The 21892-nt window shown below is 48.2% G+C and overlaps 1 protein-coding gene across 1 annotated transcript in view; it reads right to left on the reverse strand.

Moving 5' to 3' along the window:
- The window catches only part of CCBE1 (collagen and calcium binding EGF domains 1), a 232473-nt gene that overhangs the window by 27539 nt on the left and 183042 nt on the right, over nucleotides 1-21892 (reverse strand). Inside the window, exons 3-5 of the mRNA XM_060613982.3 lie at nucleotides 9084-9136; nucleotides 4802-4936; nucleotides 2480-2632 (exon numbers count right to left, since the gene is read on the reverse strand). Coding sequence (XP_060469965.1) covers nucleotides 2480-2632; nucleotides 4802-4936; nucleotides 9084-9136 — 341 coding nt within the window. The remainder of the gene's footprint in view (nucleotides 1-2479; nucleotides 2633-4801; nucleotides 4937-9083; nucleotides 9137-21892) is intronic.

Here is a 21892-nt window from a genome sequence, read left to right on the forward strand (position 1 = left end):
AACGTGTTCTTCCCCAAACATCCGAACGCAGACATTTCTAAAGAAAGAGAATACAACGTGGGGGAACCGTGGCAGCAGATGGTCAGAAGAGGTGTGCCTTTAAATCAAAGAATCTTAGAGACGGTGCACGAAACATAGCACATGTCCATCCCTTACAATTGCGACCGCTTCAGTTTCTTCCTGAATTCTCAGCCGTAGAAGCCAAACTGCTCACCGCTTTAGAATTCTTGATCTCTTGAACTTGATCTCTCACACTAACACTTCTTGGGAAGTGCGACGCAAAAAATGTTCAAGTGGTACAATTCGCACCTCGGGGAAGAAGACAGAGAGGACTACCTACGGTCTGAAGACAAAACGTAACCTCCGTAGACCGCCAACTGCAAAGACACAATGGTGACGTTCCTGTGCCTCCGCCGTGCTCTTGCTGGGCCGGTCTGGGTCTACACGAGGTGGGAGGAGGTGAGCGTCTCTCACCAGGCCCACCTGGTCCCTGCACTCTGGCAAGAGCTCTCCCTAGGGTGCTGCACAGGGAGGGAGCCGGAGACCAGAGAAGAAGTTCATGTCAGCATAAAGTCCTACCCTGCCTCTGGATGTTCCGTCCAGCTTCTCTGGTTAATTCCCTGTTAATTAAGGCCGGGTCTCTGGGCGGGAACCCTCACGGGTGAGGCCAGGTCCTGTTCTTTGGAGATCCACCCCCCCCCCATCGAATCCCACCCTGGCACGCAGCAGTAAACGTCTACCGTTGCAATTTCTGATGGGAAAGCTCTAGACTGCGTTGCTCAGCGCTGCCCGTCATGCCCAAGTAAACGGATTCCACCCGGATATAAATTAAGGCAAGGAGGCAATGGAGTTGCCAGGTTCCTGGCTCACAGGCCCCGGCTTCCTGGCTCAGAGCATAGCTGGAAGCCCAATTCCAAAAAGAGAAATTAGAAAGCGGCTTTCTTGTTGCCAACTTTCAAGGTGGCCCGAGAACTGACACGTCAGCGGCTGAAAGGCAGCATCTCATTTTCCAAAGGATTCCTTCCTTACAGTAAAGGAGATAATCAAACAGGTAAGTGACACACTGTGCCCCTCCCCCACCGTCTTCACCGTGGGACAAAAAGGAAGTGATTTTAATTTTGAATTAAACAAACAAACAAAAAAAGCCCCAGCAACAGTTTTCCTCAATCAACCCTTAGGCCAAAAAGGCTGCTTACCCCTGCTTTTAAGCACCTCTGGGCACCCCGGCCCCACATGCCTTAGGCTTTCCAAAGTGTCACCAAGCCCAAATTATTCCACATTGCCCAATCCTGGGCTGGCCCCAAAGAGACTTTGCATCTACTTCTAGTATATGGTGGCCTCCTCACGACTCAAGCTGGTTGTTCTCAGAATTTCCCTTTGTAGTTTTTCCATGCGAGGCAGCTGCTCCCCAGCTGTTTGCTGCCCTCAGCGGACGGCGACGGTCCTCTACCCGTTTGTGAATTTCAGGCTACATCCAAGAATCACGACCTCCCGAGCGCCCAGACTGTTTGGCCTTTTCACCCCCCTGCATGTCCCGGTACATGGGTTTTGCCCAGGAGCCCCTCCCTGCTCCGAGATGCCCATGGCCCAGCCAGCCTCTCCGGACAGACAGACAGGGTCCTGTCACCTCCCTTTCCGAGGGGGCCTGGGGAGAGCTGGGCCCTGAGCACAGGACTATGGGAGAGGCTTCCCGGCCTAGGAGTGTTGGATACAGGAGCACAGGGGCTCCTTTCCTCCAAACTTAAAGGAGCAACCCAACATCCGGGCTGATCGGATCCCCGAGTGACAGGTCAGTGGGACGGGGTTGACGTAACGTACATGAGCCTCTCAAACCGTGAAGGTCCGCTTCTCACACCGCAGCGCTGCATCGTGGACTGTATTTGCAAAACACGATCAAAACTCGAAATTTTTTTTCTAGAAAACTACAATTACTAGGAAAATTAGACCACCTGCCAGGCTAGATCTTTGGATTCAGACACAACGTATAGCGAATGGGTACAAAAACGTCTCGACGCTCTCACTTCTCTTTTTATCCAATGATGAACCAGGTAACAAATGCATCTGGGCAGGTACGGGGCACGGGACTGCACTTCAGGCGGCATTGATGTGCGTGGTTCCCGGGCATGGGAAGGCTTCCTGTCGATCTTCCACCCTTTCTCTGAGAGAACACAGGGTTTCTGGCCCCTTCGCTGCCCATCTGAGGTGGGTGCCAGCACGTAGCTAAGTTCTACCGACGGGGGCGGGAGCACAGCGCCTCCACTTGGTGGGGAGCTTCCTCAAATACACCCCGGCTCGCAACCCTCCCTGCTGGCAGGCTTTGCTCCGCTGGGGCTCGGCCTGATGTCCTCCTCCTCTCTCACCCAGATGCTGCCTGCCAGTCGCGTAAATGCCCCTTCCTGCCTGCCGCTCCCGGAGGAATGCTAGTGGTCTCCCGGGGGGCCTGCCCACTTCCTGGGGTGGCTTCATTTGGACTACTCACCAGTGTCGTTGGGGTATTTGTCTCCCTTGGTGCACGTCCTCCCGTCGTCCTCCCGGATGTAACCCTCCCGGCATTCACAGCGGTAGCTGCCCACGGTGTTGATGCAGATGTGGGCGCACAGTGTCTCGTTGCTGGTGGCACACTCGTCGATATCTGGGTTTGGACCAAAGGCAGAGAAGGCTCCGCTTCAGAGAACTCTCTTCCAACGACAGGGGGACGTTGGGCTTGGCCTTCCTGTGAATGTCTGCAGGGGACCCTTTGCCAGCCTCCCTCCGAGAATGCTGGAATGAAGCAGGACGCTAGAAACAGGAGCCATCTCGAGGGGAGTGCCTCAGGCAGGGTCACCGTGGTGACAAGCCGATCAGTAATGGGGTTCTATGGTGGCCCTGCCACCACCAAGTCATGTGACCTGGTTCCCGCCCCCCCCCCCCCCCCCCCGGTGCCTAGCCTTCAAAATTCCCACCTACAAAACACGAACGATGCCTGCCCGAAATACTTCACCGGGCAAATCAGAAGAGAAAATGAGATGATGAAGAGCAACGTACACGGAAAAGCAGGCATCAGAGACATGAACTTCTACAAGGACCCATGTGTGCCGAGGGCTTTTACGTTCCCCTTTACGGCTCTGGGTTCTGAGCAGCAGGATGGTGACCCAAGGTCAACTTTGGGTCAATGGCTCCTTCCCAGTTAAGAGAGGTAATGAAACCGGAGAAGAAAAGCCACTTCGGGTGAAAGAAAATAGTCACGATGGGTCTAACGGAGAGAGTTTTCCCCAGGAAATTTCGGTGTCATCAATGACCCAGACAGACTGCCCGTGAGCTGCGGAAACGAGCCATGAGCCCATCAAACAAGCCCTTCTCTGCCCTTGACCTCAGCGTGAAGCTGCCTCTACTGTCCAGGGGAGGGAGGGCAAGGTTGAAAGGAGAGAAACAGATGGAATTCTGAGCAGAATGCTCTTTTGCTGACCCCCATATGGGAAGCACAGGGTACCGTGGCTATCACAAACTCAAAGAAGAACCCTCGCGCCTGGGACCGCGGAAGGACGGAATGGCACATCGCAGTCGCTGTAAGAGGCACCGGTGGTCCCGGCTGCACTCACTTGGTGGTCTCCATCCTCCTCTTTGTCAGCGTGGGGTGCCACTGGGGACAAGCCAGGAGGCTACTGTCTACAACTTCTCTTAAATGGTACTTGCTAGAGTCCCCGCTGGGGCAGAGGAAGAGGGGCCACTCATCACAGTTCATTTATTCTCCACTTGGGACCGTCTGCCTGGCTCCTCAGTTCATCCTCCAGCTGATTCTCGAACTTGATGTGCACGTGAGTCACTCGAGGCATTTGTGTAAAATGCAGAATCCGGCCCCACCCCTCAGGCTCTGGAGGCGAGGCCAGGACCGTTTTTTTTTGCAAAAGCAAGAACCCCAGATGTTTCTGAGACAGGTTAGCCACAGGCTGACCGCACTCTGAAACACGTGGCTTCAGGGAACAATTCCCATCAACCTGTCTCCGGGACTTGCAAAGTGCACGGCTGGAAAGCCAAGCCAATGGGGGAAGGAACCCGCTGGTGGCGAGGGGTGGCGCTGAGTTCTCTCAGCTGGGCTCCAGGTGGCTGGCTTCAGCTCCCTCGGACTCACTTCAACCTGCCTGCCACATGGTCTCTTCCTGGCTCCCAGCCCTCTCTTCCTAGTCTTCCGAGAGAACGTGGATTCTTACCTGTCTGTGCTTTTAACATTTCTGGCCGCTTACATTCTGCGTGACATTGTTCTGCTTTTCATTTGACGATGGTCCCCTTCTCCTGCTCTCATGTCTCACCGCCTGTTAGGACCTGACTGGTACTGGCTCCCTGAAGAATTCCTTGGCCGTGGTTGGTTTAAACAACCACAACGAGGGGCGCCTGAGTGGCTCAGTCGGTTAAGCGTCCGACTTCGGCTCAGGTCACGCTCTCGCGGTCCGTGAGATCGAGCCCCGCGTCGGGCTCCGTGCCGACAGCTCAGAGCCTGGAGCCTGTTTCAGATTGTGTCTCCCTCTCTTTCCTCCCCTGCTCATGCTCTCTCTCTCTTCTCAAAAATAAATAAATAAATAAATAAATAAATAAACAAACAAACAAACAAACAAACATTTAAAAAAAAATTTAAAAAAACCACCACAACGAAAGCCCGTGCCCGCTAGCTTTGGTACTAACACACCTCCATCTGGGTATCGGGACACAAGGGAAGAAACGAAGATCAAAGCAGCTCCTGGGGGCTGGTCCCACCCACGAAGAGTGTCCAGCAGAGGACAGAATCATCCCCCCAGGAGCTGGAAGATCACGTGTGGCGGCAACGCACCCAGGCAGTACGGCTTCTCCCGCTTCCGGTGTCGCTCCCGGTCGTACCGGTATCCCGGATAACAGGTACACAGCACTCGGCCAAAGTTATCCGTGCACTGCTGTTCACAGGGAGCCTCGGCACACACATCGTAATCTGAAATAGACAAGCGTGAGCGCACATCAGCCTCAGTCATTCAGCAGCTGGGGGCGGGGCCACCGCGCCCGGGTCTGGAGCAGACCTCCTGGGCTGCATTCCGCTCGGGACCTGGGAAGCGTGGCCAGCTGTGCGTGGGAGGGCACGAACTCTATGTGTAGCACAACAGGTAACTTAGTGCTCAGCACGGCCACTTAGATGCCAACGTCACCTGTGATCCTCCCCCGGGTCACCTCTTCGCCCTCTGGTGTCTGTCCCTCATCTAGAGAGCAAAGACGTTCTAGACGGCCGGGCCCCCGGCGGCATTACCTGGGGGCCTGTTTTGTCTCTTTCGCCAGCTGCGGTAGAGACAGGGGATTCCTTCCGGATGCACACTAAAAGAGAGGCCGGGCCTGGTGAGGGGCGTGGGCATCACAGTGTGAGGAGGGCAGGGGCTGGCAGTCAGGCGGGGGCAGGAGGAGTGTGAGTGGGGCTTGGGAACAGAGACGGTGTGGGCGCTGCAGAGCTGGGCCCCCCAGTGTGTTGTAGCCGTGTGTGCCCAGGATGGACCCCACGTGCCGAGAAGGGGCTGGGTGGGGTCGAGTGGCTGGAGATCTCCGAGCAAACTGGCGTGGATGCCCTCTTAACTTGAAAAGAATTAAAGCATCTCTTCCGCCCAGTCCTTACAAACGTATCTAATGAGCCTCTGAAGGGACTCCGGCTGGGAGTCGGGCGCTCAGGCTACATTTTTACCTCCAGACTATATCCAGCATCTCAATCACTGCGCTCTCTTCCCCGGGCGCTGACATAGATAAACGATATTTGGATGCGGAGTAAGCCTGGCTTTGCTCGCCCGCCACACAGGAAGGCGGGATGGGTGGGTCTGTCAGCCTGCGACGCAGGCGTGGTCAGTGTGACAAGGAGCATGTCATTCTCGCGATGACCTGGGAAGCTGCCCTTGCTGCAAATCCCTTCCCCCCGCAAACTGGGATTCCAGGCCTGCTTTTCTGGCACGGGTTGGGTTTCCTTGCCGAAAATCGCCTCTAGGCGGCCCATGTTTTGTGCTCTGCCTTGTTTGCTGAATGCCTATACCCTGTAGCAGGCCCCACTGTAGGGGCCATGCAGCCTCCTGGTGGAGGGTCCAGGTTCTGGAGCCAGCCCTCCCAGCTCTGCTACTGTCTCTGTGACCTCGGATCCTTTAAGCCTCAATTCGCTTACCTGTAAAAGAGGGGTAACAAGAATACCGACTTCAGGGTGCTCTTCTGAAGGTAAACCCGGATGACGCATGAAGCACCGTGCCTGACCCACAGCAAAAGCTTCACCCTGTTCTTCTGCTTCCTTTATGGCTTCACTGTGACGATTGTTTGGGTATCTGGCAAGGACTGTGTCCTCTAGAGGAACTGGCACTACTCTCTTCCTACAGTTTATGCTCAATTAATAACTGTTGGACTAGAACAAATGAGATTACTCTATCACTCTGGCCAATCAAAATAACACAGCAGGGCGTAGCAAAGCACGTCTGGTTGGCCAGCATTCCTCAACTCTGCTGTGGTAGGGCAGAAGCGGCCATAAATACTCAAGTGCGTGAGTGTGGTTGTGTTTCAATAAAACTTTATGTACAAAAATAAGCAGTGGGTCAGATTTGGCCCACAGGTTGTTGACTTTTGACTTAGAGCAACAAATAGGAGACAACTTTTAAATTGCAGCTTCTACTCAGCAGATTTGGTTAAACATTCTAGTCTCTTTACCACCTGTGATGGTTCATTTTATGTGTCAAATGTGGGTAGGCCACAGTACCCAGATATTTGATCAAACACACTCTTAATGTTTCCGTGCAGATGTTTTTTTTTTTGTTCGTTTTTTTGTTAATAGATGGGATCGACATTTAAATCAGTAGACTCTGAATAAGGCAGATTGCCCTCCAAAAGGTGGATGGGCCCATTCAATCAGTTCACGGCCTTACTAGAAAAAAAGACTTCCCCCACGGAAGAGGGAATTTTGGTGGCAGATGGCCTTCTGATTCAAACTGTAACTTTCTGCTGGGTCTCCGGTCGACCGTACGGACATTTGATTTGCCAGCCTCCAAGTAAATCCTTAAAGTGAACCTGTTTCTCTGGAGAATCCTAACTGATACACTTATCTTTTCTGAAATTCTACGTTTATACTTTGCATTCTTGGTGACAGAAACCTTGATGACTCAAGAGATCTTTAGTAAGACAGACAGACACACACACACAGACTTATTCCCACAGATTAAAACGCTTAAATGTTCCAGTGAAAGCAACAGAGCAGAGTGTTATCATGGCGAGGCTACGTTAATCACAGGTGTCACAGACTCACTTGAGGGTGAGGGGCGCTGCTTGTAGGCTCTGATGTTTGAAACCACAAGACCTAACATTTAAAGAAGATCTAAGTATGTGGTGCCCACGTAACCTGCTTTTAATCAGGTTGGGCAAGGTCTTTAGCTGAGATCTTAAAGTGATGGGTCCAAACTTAATTTTCTTAGTATCTGCCCAATTGCAATATAAAGGACACGGCTGGGGACTGGGACAAGCTGGCTGATACAAGAATGCGATTATTTGGACCTTTGTTGTTGTTGCTTTCCACCATGCTCTAACCCACAGAATTGGCTGGCAGTGAGACAGGTCTGTCTCGGGAAGACCCAAGGCCACATACACCATCGTTATGTTAAGTGATTTCCTAACCACTCTTCCTAAAGCAGCTTTCTCCCCAGCTATGGTTTAGTGAATTCTTCCACCCTTTCACCGAAGAGAGCCATACACGGGAGGGATTCACTTATTTCTGACAAAGAGCCTGCTCTCTAGGAGATAATGCAGCATGAATTGGCTCGGCTGGGCTTCTGGTCTTCCAGAAGCCCTCTTCCAGAGATCTGGCTTCTTGGGTGACAGTGAAGAAACCTCTTTCTCATTACCCTCCCACCTCTCCCCAGCCCCAGGCACACTGATCTCGCGCTCTCCAGACAGGGCTTTGTGTTTCCTGGATCAGCGCGGGAATCCTTTGCAGCTCTCTTCCTCCTATTTGTGTAGGCCCCGGGCAGCCGGGGCTCCTTGGTAAGCCGGCTCCCCCTCCTTCTGGAGACCACCTCGAACTGCTCTGGTTCTCTGTGCTGTGCGCCTACTCCAAACACTTGCAGCCCCGAATGCCTTGACCGCACATATCACAGTTATTATTAAACACAACAGCAGCAACCGCTATTTATCAAGGACTTAATAAGAGCCAGCCTCTGTTCCAAGTATTTAACATGTGGTAATATTCTTAAAACAACCACGAGCCAAGTACAAATACTTTCCCACAAAAACTAAGGTAGGATTTGTATTGTGGACTGAATGTCTGCGTCCTCTTGACATTCGTATGTTGAAATCTTAACCTCCAAGGTGATGGTATTGGGAGGTGGGGGCCTTCGGGAGGTGCTTAGATCATGAGGGTAGAGCCCTCACCAATGGGATTGATGCTTTTATAAAAGAACCCCCAGAAATCTCCCTTGCCCCTTCTGCCGCGTAAGGACACAGCAAGGAGATGGCAGTCAATGAACCAGGAAGCTCTCACCCGACGTGGAGTTTTCCAGCGCCTTGGTCTTTGGCTTAGCCTCCAGAACTAAGAGATGAGCGTTTGCTGTGTAAGGCACCAGACTATGGTATTTTTGTTACAGCAGCCGGAATGGACTAAGGCAATACGGAAAGTGGAATTAAAATTCAGGTCTGACTCCATGCAACCTATACCCCATCTCACCAGTTTGAGGGGGTGTATGCCCTGAGAGCTGGGCACCTGCTGCTTCCACTGCTCTACGCCTTTAGTGCTGGGCTGAGCAGAATGTCTGGAGGGGCTTTGAGTTCAGCATGTGGAAAACACAGAGGTCAGGAGGACGTGTGTGCTCTGTGTATGAAATGCTGATGACGGGATGATAGCCTCTTCAGCTTAAAAAAACCTGAAATAGGAGAATTACCCAATATAGGTGTACCTGTCGGGTAATGATGGAGCTGGAGCATGCTACGTGTAGCCAAACTGGCACTAGAAGAATCCAACGCCAGAAGAAAACGGAAATCACACGCAGATAATCCATGTACATTCTACGTACATCGGAACTCTACAGACACCTAGCGATTAGTCACAAACAAGGTGAGAAGACATAATCTTTTACATTACGTACCTTCTGGGATGCATTGTCCAAGAACAAATTTATACCCTTTGCAGCATTTTTTCCTAAGAAACAAACAAAAGTGTGTTTTAAATGTGACGTCAGATTAAGAATATAATTCTTTTCAGGGGTGCCTGGGTGGCTCAGTCGGTTAAGCATCTGACTCGATTCTGGCTCGGGTCATGATCTCACAGTTCGTGAGATTGAGCCCCACGTTGGGCTCTGGGCTGACAGTGCAGAGCCTGCTTGGGATTCTCTCTCCCTCTCTCTCTCTCTCGCTCTCTGCCCCTCCCCCACTCACACGCATGCTTGCTCTCTCAAATAAACTTAAAATATATGTATAATATATATTTATAATTCTTTTCAGTTAGTGATTTGTGCCCAGGAAAAAGTGAGGTATAAGGGAAAGAAGGGGTTGGGTATTTTTTTTTTTTAATGTTTATTTATTTTTGAGAGAGACAGAGACAGAGACAGAGACAGAGCTCGAGAGGGAAGGGCCAGAGAGAAAGGGAGACACAGAATCTGAAACAGGCTCCAGGCTCTGAGCTGTCAGCACAGAGCCTGATGCGGGGCTCGAACTCACGGACCACGAGATCATGAGCCAAGCCGAAGTTGGACACGGAGCCACCCAGGCGCCCCTAGGGGTTGGGTATTTTTAAGGAAAGCTGAGATAGAGATACAAAGGGAAAATATAATCAACAGCACATGACCACATGTTCCAGTAGCAGAAGGTCCTTTTTTTACCACATAATATATGGAATTAATCACTTGAATTCTATGAAGTGGATTAATTCAGAGACTTCAAGCTACTTGTAGCAGATGACCAGAGGCCTACAGGATATAAAGAACTTTTACATAAAGGATAGAAAGAAACTTTGCATCCTGAAAAGGAACTCTGAGGCTGGCCGGGCCCCTCATGCTACAAGCCAAGGATTCACGTGACTTGCCAATTATAACAATTTGCTAATAATAAATAACTAGGTAATTGTAACCTAATGATTGCAAATTATAATTAGGTAGCTGAGGCTGAAGCCCAAGCGGTCCCCCATTTGAAGGCTGGCTTCACCTGGACCACATAGGTACTAAAAGCTATCTAAATTATCTGAATTAGACAAACAAACAGCAAACAGGCAATTCTAGCAAAAGTTTCCAAGACGTCCATCTCCGCCTGAGGTAGAGAAATGGCACCGTTCGTTCAAAATGTAAACCTCCACGGGAAAGATGAGGTCTCTGGTCTGGGGTTTCAAGCTCTTAACAGACCGACCCCCTGCAGATAGAGAATATAAACTCAGGACAAAACAGAAGCAAACAACCGCTGGCAGGTTCTGGAGAGCAAAGAAAGGCGGGCAGGATTTAAGAGGAGAGCTGACATTTGGAACGAGGGACTAACCCAGGCTAACTTTCCTGCTTTTCAGGACTTTGGCCCGAGCGCCCATCACAGTTGCTACGTGGTGGGGAAAGTGAACACACAGAGAACCTGTGACAGGCTTCGGCCCGATCAGATGGAGGGCAAAACAGGGATAATCAGAGGTGTGAAAAATTCAGGGGAAATCCTGGAAATGAGAGTGCTGGAGGACAGGAGCCTTAAGTTCCGTGTATTAACTCTGCCCAGTCACGGGGAAACCCTCACCCAGGCATGCGGGGAGCAGACTCGAAACACCCCAGCTAAACGCCACACGGGCTGGATGAGGGTTGGGCTGACCAACGCCGACTGCGAGGCCATTTGCACATTCCATCCATCCGAGTTGCTTGCCTGCTCCAAGAAAAGTATCAATGCTTTTTGGATGAATAAAGCAGGATCCAGGATCTCCGCAACAGAACTTGTATAAATGTGACCCATTCTCGAGAGAAAGACCATCAATGATGCCAACCCCAATTCCAGAGGTTGTGAGTATCAGACACCGCGTTAAAGTGGCTGTTACGATGGTGTTCGATGAGGTAAGTGAAAAGGCACTTGTAATAAATGAAAAGGTAGGAGACCTAAAAGAAATAGCAACTGTGAAAAGAACAAAATAGAAAGTCAAGAACTGGATGGGGCGCCTGGGTGGTTCAGTCGGTTGAGCTTCCGACTTCGGCTCAGGTCAAGATCTCACGGTCTGTGAGTTCGAGCCCCGCGTCTGTGTCTCCCTCTCTCTCTGCCCCTCCCCCACTCATGCTCCGTCTCTGTCTCAAAAATAAACATTAAAAAAAATAAAAAAAAAGGAAATTCAAGAACTGGAAAATATACGTATCAAATTACAAAAAAACTTGCTGGATGGGTTTAACAACAGAATGGTGATATGAAGTGGGAAAGAATTTGTGAATTGGAAGATACATGCACAGGAATTACCCAACTTAAAGAGAAAAAGTGATTTTAAAAAAGGCACCAAAACATCAGGGACTGGGGGGGAGGGGGGGGGGACAACCTCAAAAGGTCCAAGGTATGGTATGTGGAGTTCCAGAAGGCAAACAGAGAGAGAATGGAGAAGAAAACAAATGTGAAAATGGCTGAAACATCCCGAATTTAGTGAAAAACATAAATTTACACACGAAAGATGTTTAGCAAAAGCCAAACAGGTTGAAGACACACACACACATGCACGCGTACGTCTAGAGATGTCATAGTCCTACTGCTGAAAAAAAAAACAAAAAAACAAACAAAAACAAAAAAAAAAAGAGAGAAAATCTTGAAAGCCAGCAGTGAAAAACTGCACATTCTATACCAGGAAAGAATGATCTGAATGTCCATGCGCTTCTCATCAAAAACCATGGCAACCACAAACAATGGCATGACATCTTTGAAGTGCTGAGAAAACAAACCGACCTGTCAATCCAGAATCCTCTATGCAGTGAAAAATATCCTTCGAGAATGAAGAGGAAATCAAGACGTTTCAGAAAAAAGGAAACCAAGCATTCAACACCAGCAGATCTGGGCTATGAGAAATGCTACAGGGAGTTGTTCAGAATAAAAACACAGGGACCAGGGAGAAAAACCTGAGCTTTTAGGAAGGGCTGAAATGCCTCGTATTTAAATGGTAAATGTCTTGGTACCTATATAAAACGTGATTTTTTCACGCTTAATTATTTCAAAGCAAAAACTGTATGTCCTTGTCTTGCAGGATTCATAACGCAAGTAAATGCAATCAGCAGAATAATGGACCCACAAGGTCCATAATGTAAATGGACCCACATGCTTACAAAATTTCTACACCACGTATAAAACGGTACAATTCTGACACTTCCCTTGCGGCAAACATTCCCCTTTGTTCTGGGTTTCTCAGGCCTCCTTACTTTTCCCTTCCCTTCCCCCTACCCCATCCTCCCCTACCCCCCAACCCCCCTCCCTCGCTGGGCTCCTAGAGATCTTCCCTTTACCACTTCCAAAATCAGCATGTTCATTCAGAGGCCAAGAATTAAGCTGGGGGCAGTGAATCTGCAAGTCTCAAGAATACAGCCCGGGATCTTTTGCTCTTTTTCCTTGACTATCAAGGTCAAACTATCATTAAGAAACACCCAAAACTATTCCTGAGCCTGGGTGGCTCAGTTGGTTAAGCATCCAACACTTGATTTTGGCTCCAGTCATGATCTCACAGTTCATGGGTCAGGGTCCCATGTTGGGCTCTGACCCGACAGCACAGAACTTGCTTAGGATTCTCTCCCTCTCTCTCCGGTCCTCCCTCACTCCTGGCTCACTCTATCCCTCTCTCTCAAAAATAAATAAAACTAAAAAACAAAACAAAACAAAACTGTTTCTGTGTAACCATAAGAGAAATGAGATTCAAGGTTATTGCTATCCGAATGGTCTCAATAATTTGCATTTGGACATGCTTTCTAGGTGGAAGAGAAAGGCAGTTAAATATGGTCTCCCGCCTGGGAAGTGCACATCGCCTGTGGCCTTTCTATACCACGCGTGTGAGCCTATCATCTGTATGTTGTATTGAATACAAGGTCGGAAACCACAGATTTGGGAGATGAGGCATTCTCTAGGTCCTAAAGCAAATTCCTACCTTTGTCAAATGGTCAGAACCTTCAACCAGATTAGACAAGACCTTCTGAGAAAAATCCGGTATGCTTAAATGTATTTTTTCCATCACATTTTAGTAAGACAGCAATTTAACAAAATTTATAAGGATTGTACTAAATCCATTAAAAACTTCTCAGATAATGTATTAAACATGCACACACAACTGATCTGGTAAGAGAACGTTCTGAGGCCCAGCTGGGTACAGCAACACCGCCTCCTTTCTCCCTGCAACCTTCCTCATGTGCAGTCCAGCTGTGGTAGACAATCTTACTTCAAAAGCATAATAAGTGGGCTTCCTTTATAAAGGACAGTAGCAGCTGGGACGCTCCCGAATCAGACCTGAATGAAATAATTCAGGGTCCCGTCCCCTGCAAAGGACGCATTTGCCTACCTGTACCTGTCCAATCAATATAGGTTACTTTGAATCTTTCCTCAGCATATTTTGTTACATATATCTGTGTGTGTGTGTGTGTGTGTGTGTGTGTGTGTGTGGGAGATTTACTGCTATGAATAACATGTGGCAGTGTTCAGAGTTTTCCTACAATTAGACGTAATCTCCCAGCATTTCCAACTGAACTGTAATTTTACATGACAAGAGAAACCCATGGTGTACAAATTCATGATGATGATTATTTCTAACAGAAGTAGAAGATCTACCTTGACGTTCCATAAAACTCTCGTTTTCCATGGTTTAAGAGAGTCCAAGTTCCTAACAACCAGAAAGAAAACTGCTTACTAGGGTATTCATTACAATTTTACAGTTTACTTACTGTATTACTTGAAGCTGTCCTATGGAAAACTAAGAGGAACAACAGTGCCCTAGATGATCTGAAACTCAAGTGAATCATAAGAAAGTTGGAATGGAGGGGAGACATGTGTTTTTGATATATCTTCGGGGCAACGCCACATTTAAACATACGGTTCTATTTGTCTGTTTCTATGTAAATGGCGCACCTAACATACAGCCGCTGAGAACTTTGATGGCATTTCAAAGTTCACGAACACGGATACAACCCTTACAATCTCTCTCTCTTCATCCAAGACATCTTACTTGGGCATTCTGATCTTTCTGAGCATTGCAAGAGCTTGGGGTTGTCCATTTAGTGGAGCCAAAAGTAACCTGTCATTTGCCTTGCTACAAAATTAAATAACACAGTGATTTGATAATACTTTCAAAAGGCTACAGAGCCCTGTCGGGAGATCTAAGCTTCGGGATGGCCATGCTTCCTTTAAATACCTGCTCAGCCCAGAATTAACTTCCCCTTGGCTTTTTTTCTTAATTGCATACCTAACACCATCGCTCTGCTCGAGGCGAGGAGGTCTGAGACTTCACTGTACCCTCTTGCTTTTCGAGAGCTCCTGAAGACGGCATTATTTTGCAGGTCAAACACCCATCCAGCAGAAGTCACGATTGAAAATAAACGACGGAATATTCCAAAGTATACAAAAATAAACACTGACTGCACATCTTACCCCATTTCAAAGATTACTTACAACACAACTTACGTATAACGAAGTTGAAATGGCCTAAGTGAGACCTCCTCGTTATGCAACCGGACCTAACTACAAGCACGGCCGTGCGGTTTTTATCTTTAAGAAAAACAAACGAAGATGGGGAAAGCTCATGTGGACTTTGGGGGAGACAGCCCTTCGTGAGCCGCTTCATGTGGCAGAGCTCGGTTTTCCAAACGCAAAATGCCTTTCCCGTTTCTTGGCGAGGGGAAGTGGCGATTAGGTGGTTGTTACATAGAAAGGGCGACATCTGCTCACCAGGAAAGTCTGTGCAGGTTTCCCCTGGGTGCCCCAGAGCATTCACACACACACAACGTTGTAAATAAAAACAGCGCGGCCAGAAATACGTCCCAGCAACCGAGCGTGTGTGAGAGCTTTTGGAAGGAAAAACCGAATCAGGAAAATGACGGTGGCAGAGATAACAACATCGGACTGCCTGCTGTTAGTTATCAGATTCTAGAGAAGAATTAAAACCACCGCCACAACAAAAAACCTCCCTGCGGAATTAGAAGGGCAAGAAGGAACCTTGAAAGGTCAAGTGAGCTAGTAGGCAAGAGATATTTCAACACTCGTCCCACTGCAACAGTAAATTTTCCTAAGATTTATTTGGGGTTTCCTCTGCATCGCTTGCCTACACATGCACCAGACAGCTCAGATGTTTTGTTTGTTTTGTTTGTAATGAGAGGAAAAAACTGCACTTTTTAGAGTATTTCGGGGTTCTTTTTGCCCAGCTACAGGTAGTGGATGGAACGGTGGCTTTGGGGTCAAGCACATCTGGTGTTCGATTCTGGCTCTGTCATTTAAAGAGCTTGTGATGATGAGGCACCTGGGTGGCTCAGTCAAGTTGTCTGACTTCGGCTCAGGTCATGATCTTGTGGTTCGTGGGTTTGAGCCTCGCGTTGGGCTCTGCGCTGACGGGTGGGGGAGCCTGGTGCCTGCTTCAGATTCTGTGTCTCCCCCTTTCTCTCTCTGCCCCTCCCACCCTGTGTGCTCGCTCTCTCTCAAAAATACACATAAAAAATTAAAAAAAAAAAGAGCCTGTGATAGGACTTTGGGCTTGTTTCTTAAACTTGTTGAGGCTTTAGATTCCTCGTGGATAAAACATGAATAACAGTATTTGCTTTCTTTTTCCAAAAATGGAAGAGAGGGGGAGGGGGAGAAAGGAGGGAGGGAGAAAATTTTGATTTCAACATGGAAAAGTAACATTTTTGTCCTTTTGTTTCACAAGCTAATGCCAAATAATGGGAATAGGAACTATAAATTCAAGCTGATAGTCCATAGTTTTAGGAGTATATTTCTAATATTGAGTTAGTTTATTTATTAAAGTTTATCTACTTTAGATGGTGTGAGTAGGGGAGGGATAGGCAGAGGGAGGGAGAGAGAGAATCCCAAGCAGGCTCCACATTGTCAGCACAGAGCCAGACGTGGGGCTCGAACCCATGAAACTGCAAAGTCATGACCACAGCCAAATCCAAGGGTCGGACACTTAACCGACTGAGCCACCCAGGTGCCCCTCTAATATGGAGTTAATATGAACACGGCCAGTGGACGGGAGAATGGGAAGTGATTTCGCAGAGCAGAGTGACTTCAAACCTACGTGCCTCCAGGGGCGGTTATCGTGGAGAAGCCAACTGGCCCCGCGGAGGCTCGGCCCCGCTCAGGAATCGGAGACACCAGGTATGGAGGAAGGTGGAGGCCAACAGACAGCAGGCCAACCTGAAGGTCTGGTGAGAAGGTGGACTTCTGGTTTCCTGACCCCGGGCTCCCTTTGTCGGATACCCTTCGTCCACCACCGCGAGAGGCAGAAGGAACGTTCCTTGGGGAAAACTGTACCCGAGGAGATCGACTGTCACACCGAGCCAGAGGCCCACGTGGAATATGCCCATGAGTAGATACTCCTGCCCACGCACAGAGTTTCCAAATATTTTTAAAGAGTCCCTTCAATGGAATAGCTCATTGCACAAGAATGGAAGCCTCCCGGTGATGGCTTCTGAAGGCCCCGATGGCGGCTTCCGCGCATCTCCAACCAGTTAGTCCTAAATGAAGACAGAGGCGGCTGGGAAAGTGCAGAGCCCAGTCAGCGTGGTTGGTTTTCACCATCTAACTACTAACTACACTGCGACATGCCAGACGAGGGGTCCATAAGAGACTGACGCCAGGAACAGCACACAACTCCTGGGACTAAATTCAAAGCCTGAGGATTTCAAAGCGGTCCTGAATGTCTTTGTCAAACTCCTTAGAGTGAGGAAGTTTTCCTCTTTGTTTTAACCTTCTTCTCTTGGAGAAACTTTGATTGAGCTTTCCATGACTTCACATGAACTTCTAGAATGCCTCTTACACCAGATGCCCTGAGAACGGAACCCAGTAAAATGATTCATCTCCCATCGAGGCCTGCCTGGATCCAGTCCTGTAACCAGAAAGTGCTCCTCCCGGGAAAATGGAATAAGATCATGTTTACCGTAGCAATCAGTGAAGATTAAAAAAAAAAAAAAAAAAAGGGGCGCCTGGGTGGCTCAGTCGGTTAAGCGGCCGACTTCGGCTCAGGTCATGATCTCGCGGTCGTGAGTTCGAGCCCCGCATCGGGCTCTGTGCTGACAGCTCAGAGCCTGGAGCCTGTTTCAGATTCTGTGTCTCCCTCTCTCTGACCCTCCCCCATTCATGCTCTGTCTCGCTCTGTCTCAAAAATAAAATAAACGTTAAAAAAAAAAAAATTAATAAAACAAAAAAAACAAAAAAAACAAAAAAACCAAACAAACCCATTTATTCATCTACATATAAACTTGCTCCTGCCAAATCTCAGTGACAACGTGAAGAGACTCATAAGCCGTATGTTACATATCACGTGGTCTTATATGCACAATTACCGACGGCCAAGATCAAATGCAGAACACGCACGGCAAGTCCGCAAAAATTTAAACACAGAGTAACCACAGGATCCTACAATTGTACTGCTGAGTATATACCCAGAAGAATTGAAAGCAGACTCAAAAGACACATTTGTTCATAGCAACATCATTCACAATAGCCAAAGGTACAAACATCCCAAACGTCCCTTGGCAGATGGGTAAAGACAACGTGATACACACAGAGAATGGATTATTATTCATCCTTTAAAGGATCTTCTGACACATGCTATAACACGGAGGAAACTTGGAAACATCATGCTAAGTGAAATCATACCAAAGAAATATTGGAGAGAGAGATACAAATATCGTAGGCCTCCACTTATATGAGGTGCCTGGGGCAGTCAAATTCTTAGGCAGAGAGTCGAACCGTGATGGCCAGGGGCTGGGTGAGGAGGGAATGGGGAGCTGCTCAATGGATACACAGTCTCAGTTTGGGAAGATGAGGAAGTTCCGGAGACGAATGCTGCTGGTTGCACAACAATGTGAACGTGCTTACTGGCACTGAAATACACACCTAAGAATGGTTAACGTGGTAAATTTTACGTTGGATGTATCTTCCCACACATACACGAAAAGACTAGAGGAGGAGGGGAAAGCTGTTGAAGCCGTTCCTCTCACCATTAATACCTGGGGCATGGGATCATCTGGGTTTTAGCTGTGTGAATTACAGACAAAATATTTTTTAGGCATGTGAGGGTTATCGTTAGATGGGGCTAAGGTAACAACCAGAAGGTAGTTATTCCTACAAGGCTTCAAGTGATAATAATGTATTCATCCAACAAGTGTTCACCACGCATCTTCCAGGAAGACAGAAGAGCCGGTGGTTGGGGCCCTGGCCCCTGGGGATGTACCTCCTAGGTTTGAATCCCGGCTCTTCTGCTTTCCAGCTGTGGGGACCTTAGACAAGTGACTTAAAGTCCCCCTAACTCCATTTCCCCATCTGTAAAGAGGAATGATAATCGTGTCCACCTTGCTGGCTTGGTGTGCGGGTTCGATGAGTTAAGATGCATATGGAGCTCAATACAATGCTGGCTGCATGAAGTCCAACAGGGAACGTGCAAAGAAATGTGGTTTTCCTGTTGTGTCCCACTCTCATGCTCACCTTCAAGGACCCTGGTGTGTTTTAGAGGAGGGAGCAGGAGGGAGTCAGCGGCTGAGCCACGGTCTGGCTGCCCATCGGCTTGGCTTTGAGGAGAAGCCAGGGCTGACTGAAAGCAGTACCGAAGCCAGTGTCTCGGCCGTTTCATTGCCACGGTCGTGCCTACACAAAGATGATCTTATCAGCTAGCAGGAGAACCCTCTCAGGCCACTAACACATTGCACTCCCCTCTATGTGATCAGTGTAATATCTGTTCTCCATGATGAGAGGCACGTGACCGGATCTCGTCTTGTTTGCTCAAAGCTGGCTCAGCAGCACTTGGGAGGCGTGGACAACTGCCTGGGCTGCGGGGCTGAGAACACGTGTAGCCACTTCGGTATATTGTTTCCGCCGCCTCCCTATCTCCCTGCCACATCAGCCATTCTCACAGGGTCAGGGAGCTCCGCAGAGGGCATCCCTGAGTCCACACGGGTCCCGGAGACAAGAACCTGGGGCTGACTGCCTGCCTCTTCACCACGATGCCAACGCTACATATCTAGCTCTCTTTTCACACACTTTTCCCTCCTTCCCCACCTCCTCAAGTGAGTTTTCTACCCCACGAACCCTCATCGTCTTGCTCCCTGGCTGTCTTTTCCCTGATTCAATAGAGAAGTTGGCCGTTTTTGAAACGTAAGGAAAAATGGTAACACATTGAAAAAGGTAGTTAGTTTGGCATTACCTTTGTATAAAAAAGATAAAGATAAAAACTGTATGCATCTGTATATTTATATACACATAGGCAAAAGATCTTTTCATTAAAAAAATAAAGGTTAGGTTGGGTATTCATGGATCTCTTTACGTGGGTAAGATTTTTTTTTTTTTTTTTGAGATGTAATTGACCTATAACATTGTACCAGCTTCAGGTGCATGACATATCGATTTGATATTTGTATGCGCTGTGAAATGATCACCACAGTAAGTCAGGTTTTTTTTAATGTGTTTTCTGATTTTCCTTCAATGAACAGGTGCTAATTTTGTAATAAGAGAAAATAAAGGAAATAATCAAACGAGAGGGATTTTTTAGGGTGTTTTGGTACATACGTTTTGAATTTTTTAAATTTAGAGAGAGAGAGGTATGTGTGGGGGGGAGGGGGGGAGAGAGAGAGAGAGGATATGAATCAATCTCAAGCAGGCTCCACCCTCAGCAGGGAGCCAGAGGTGGGGCTCGATCCCACAACCCTGTTTATGAACTGAGCCGAAATCAAAAGTCAGACGCTCAACCAAGCCACCCAAGTGCCCCTGTTTTGGTACATTTCTAATGCCAGGCTTGGCAACAGTTTTGGAAACTGCTAGTTTTGAAAGTTGGCCAAGGAGTAGCAGTCATGAGCGCGTTTGAGAACAGTGCACATAGGCACCCACCCACCATGATTTACTTCGCCCGGAAACTCAAGACTTACATTTTGGACAACTAGGTTTCAGCCGAACTGATTCTGACCCAAGTCACCTGGAACCGATGTAGGGCATTTATTAATGCCATAAAATTACTTCTGGGACTTAGGGCATCGTTTAGAAGGATGTTTGTCCTTTTTTCACATCAGAAAAACGGTTTAATAGAGGTTTGTCTGAAGGGAGGATTTTAAGAGAATGATTTTCTCCATTCATAAGACCTGTTTAAACCAACGAATCTCTGCCGACGTTTATTCCCAGGGCTGCTAATTTTCAGAAGCACTGATAGCTGTGAATCGTGTCATACTCTCTGCTCCACTGGACACGGACAGTGCGTGGAAAGTGGAGACCATTCCTTGCAGCGATATAGTTCACCATATGCAGTGACACTGGGGGGCCCAAAGGCCTAGTCCCAGATGTATTTTTATCCTATCAACCCTCTGAGCATCCAAGGGATGCCTGAATGGTTATTAATAATCTGTTCCTGGGGCGCCTGGGTGGCGCAGTCGGGTTAAGCGTCCGACTTCAGCCAGGTCACGATCTCACGGTCCGTGAGTTCGAGCCCCGCGTCAGGCTCTGGGCTGATGGCTTGGAGCCTGTTTCCGATTCTGTGTCTCCCTCTCTCTCTGCCCCTCCCCCGTTCATGCTCTGTCTCTCTCTGTCCCAAAAATAAATACAAAACGTTGAAAAAAAAAATAATCTGTTCCAATGGCATTCACCAAGAAAATCAGATCTTCAAGCAATGAATTGTTCACGATCAACCGAGCAATACAAGAAGTCATCCACGGTGGTTCCCAAAGCATTCCTGAAGTCTTCTGAAGTTTCCTGACGACTCCTCCACCTTCTCCTCCCACCCTGGGCTCCCTGTGCAGCTCAGCCAGCGTTTTCTCGCTGCTCTCTCTTCTTCAAAGGCTGGGTTCAGCTTCAGGATTTCAACTCTGACCTCTGTTTACGACTCCTGAACTGTAACCCCCCAGGCCCCCTAGATGCGATCATTTTGCTTGCCTGTATTTTCCAGGTTTCCTGTAATTATCAGGTCTGAACTTTCATAGTGAGAAAAGGTTATATTTTAAAACTAATAGAAGAAAATTAACTTCTTGCTGCCACCGTGGAAGGTAATAGCATCCCTGATGGGGCCAGAGCTCGGAGGCCAATAACCCACAAGACCGTTTTTATATATTGCCTTTGGTTTTTCTCCCTAGTAAGAGACCCAAATTACCCACAACAGCCACACTTCCAAAGGTCATTGCCATGGCAGAGATAACTAGCTGTTTCTCCATAACTATTTCCTTTTATCCCCCATTGTAACAAAAGCCCAGATTATATAGCTGGGTACGTTAACCTCCCAGAAGAAAGGGAAGAATTCTGCAGCCTCTCACCCACCAGGCACTGCCTTGCGAATAAGCCTGGCAACAGGATGTGAGTAGCCGTGACACCTTAAATGGAAGGGGCACGTAAGCTGTCCTTTTCACCTTCCCGTGAGTGACAGCAAGAACACGGTAGTGAGCGATCTTGGAACGTAGCGATGGGTGGGGTCAACACACAAGGAGCTCGGTCAATGTTGCTGTCCAGCCACCACAGAGGATAAGGACTCCTGACAGTTTTGTGTAAGAGAACAAACTTCCACCTTGTTTAAACTGTTATTTTTGGTTTCAGCTTATAGGAGCCTAATACAGCCAGAAAACTAAAATAACTAAAGGGAATGAGCCTATGGGAGCAAGGCTACTGCAATGCAAGGTTAGCAAGCCAGAAGGGGCCTGGAGAAGAACCAGACTTTTATTCCACTTCAGGAACAACTGTGCAGGGAGCCCTTGAGCCTCGTGAAACGCTGACCCTTGAAATATAAGTGGAGCCGTCCTTGCAAATTAACCAAAGC

Source organism: Panthera onca, chromosome D3, assembly GCF_046562875.1.
Source record: "Panthera onca isolate mPanOnc1 chromosome D3, mPanOnc1 haplotype 2, whole genome shotgun sequence".
In the NCBI taxonomy this organism is placed as follows: Eukaryota; Metazoa; Chordata; class Mammalia; order Carnivora; family Felidae; genus Panthera; species Panthera onca.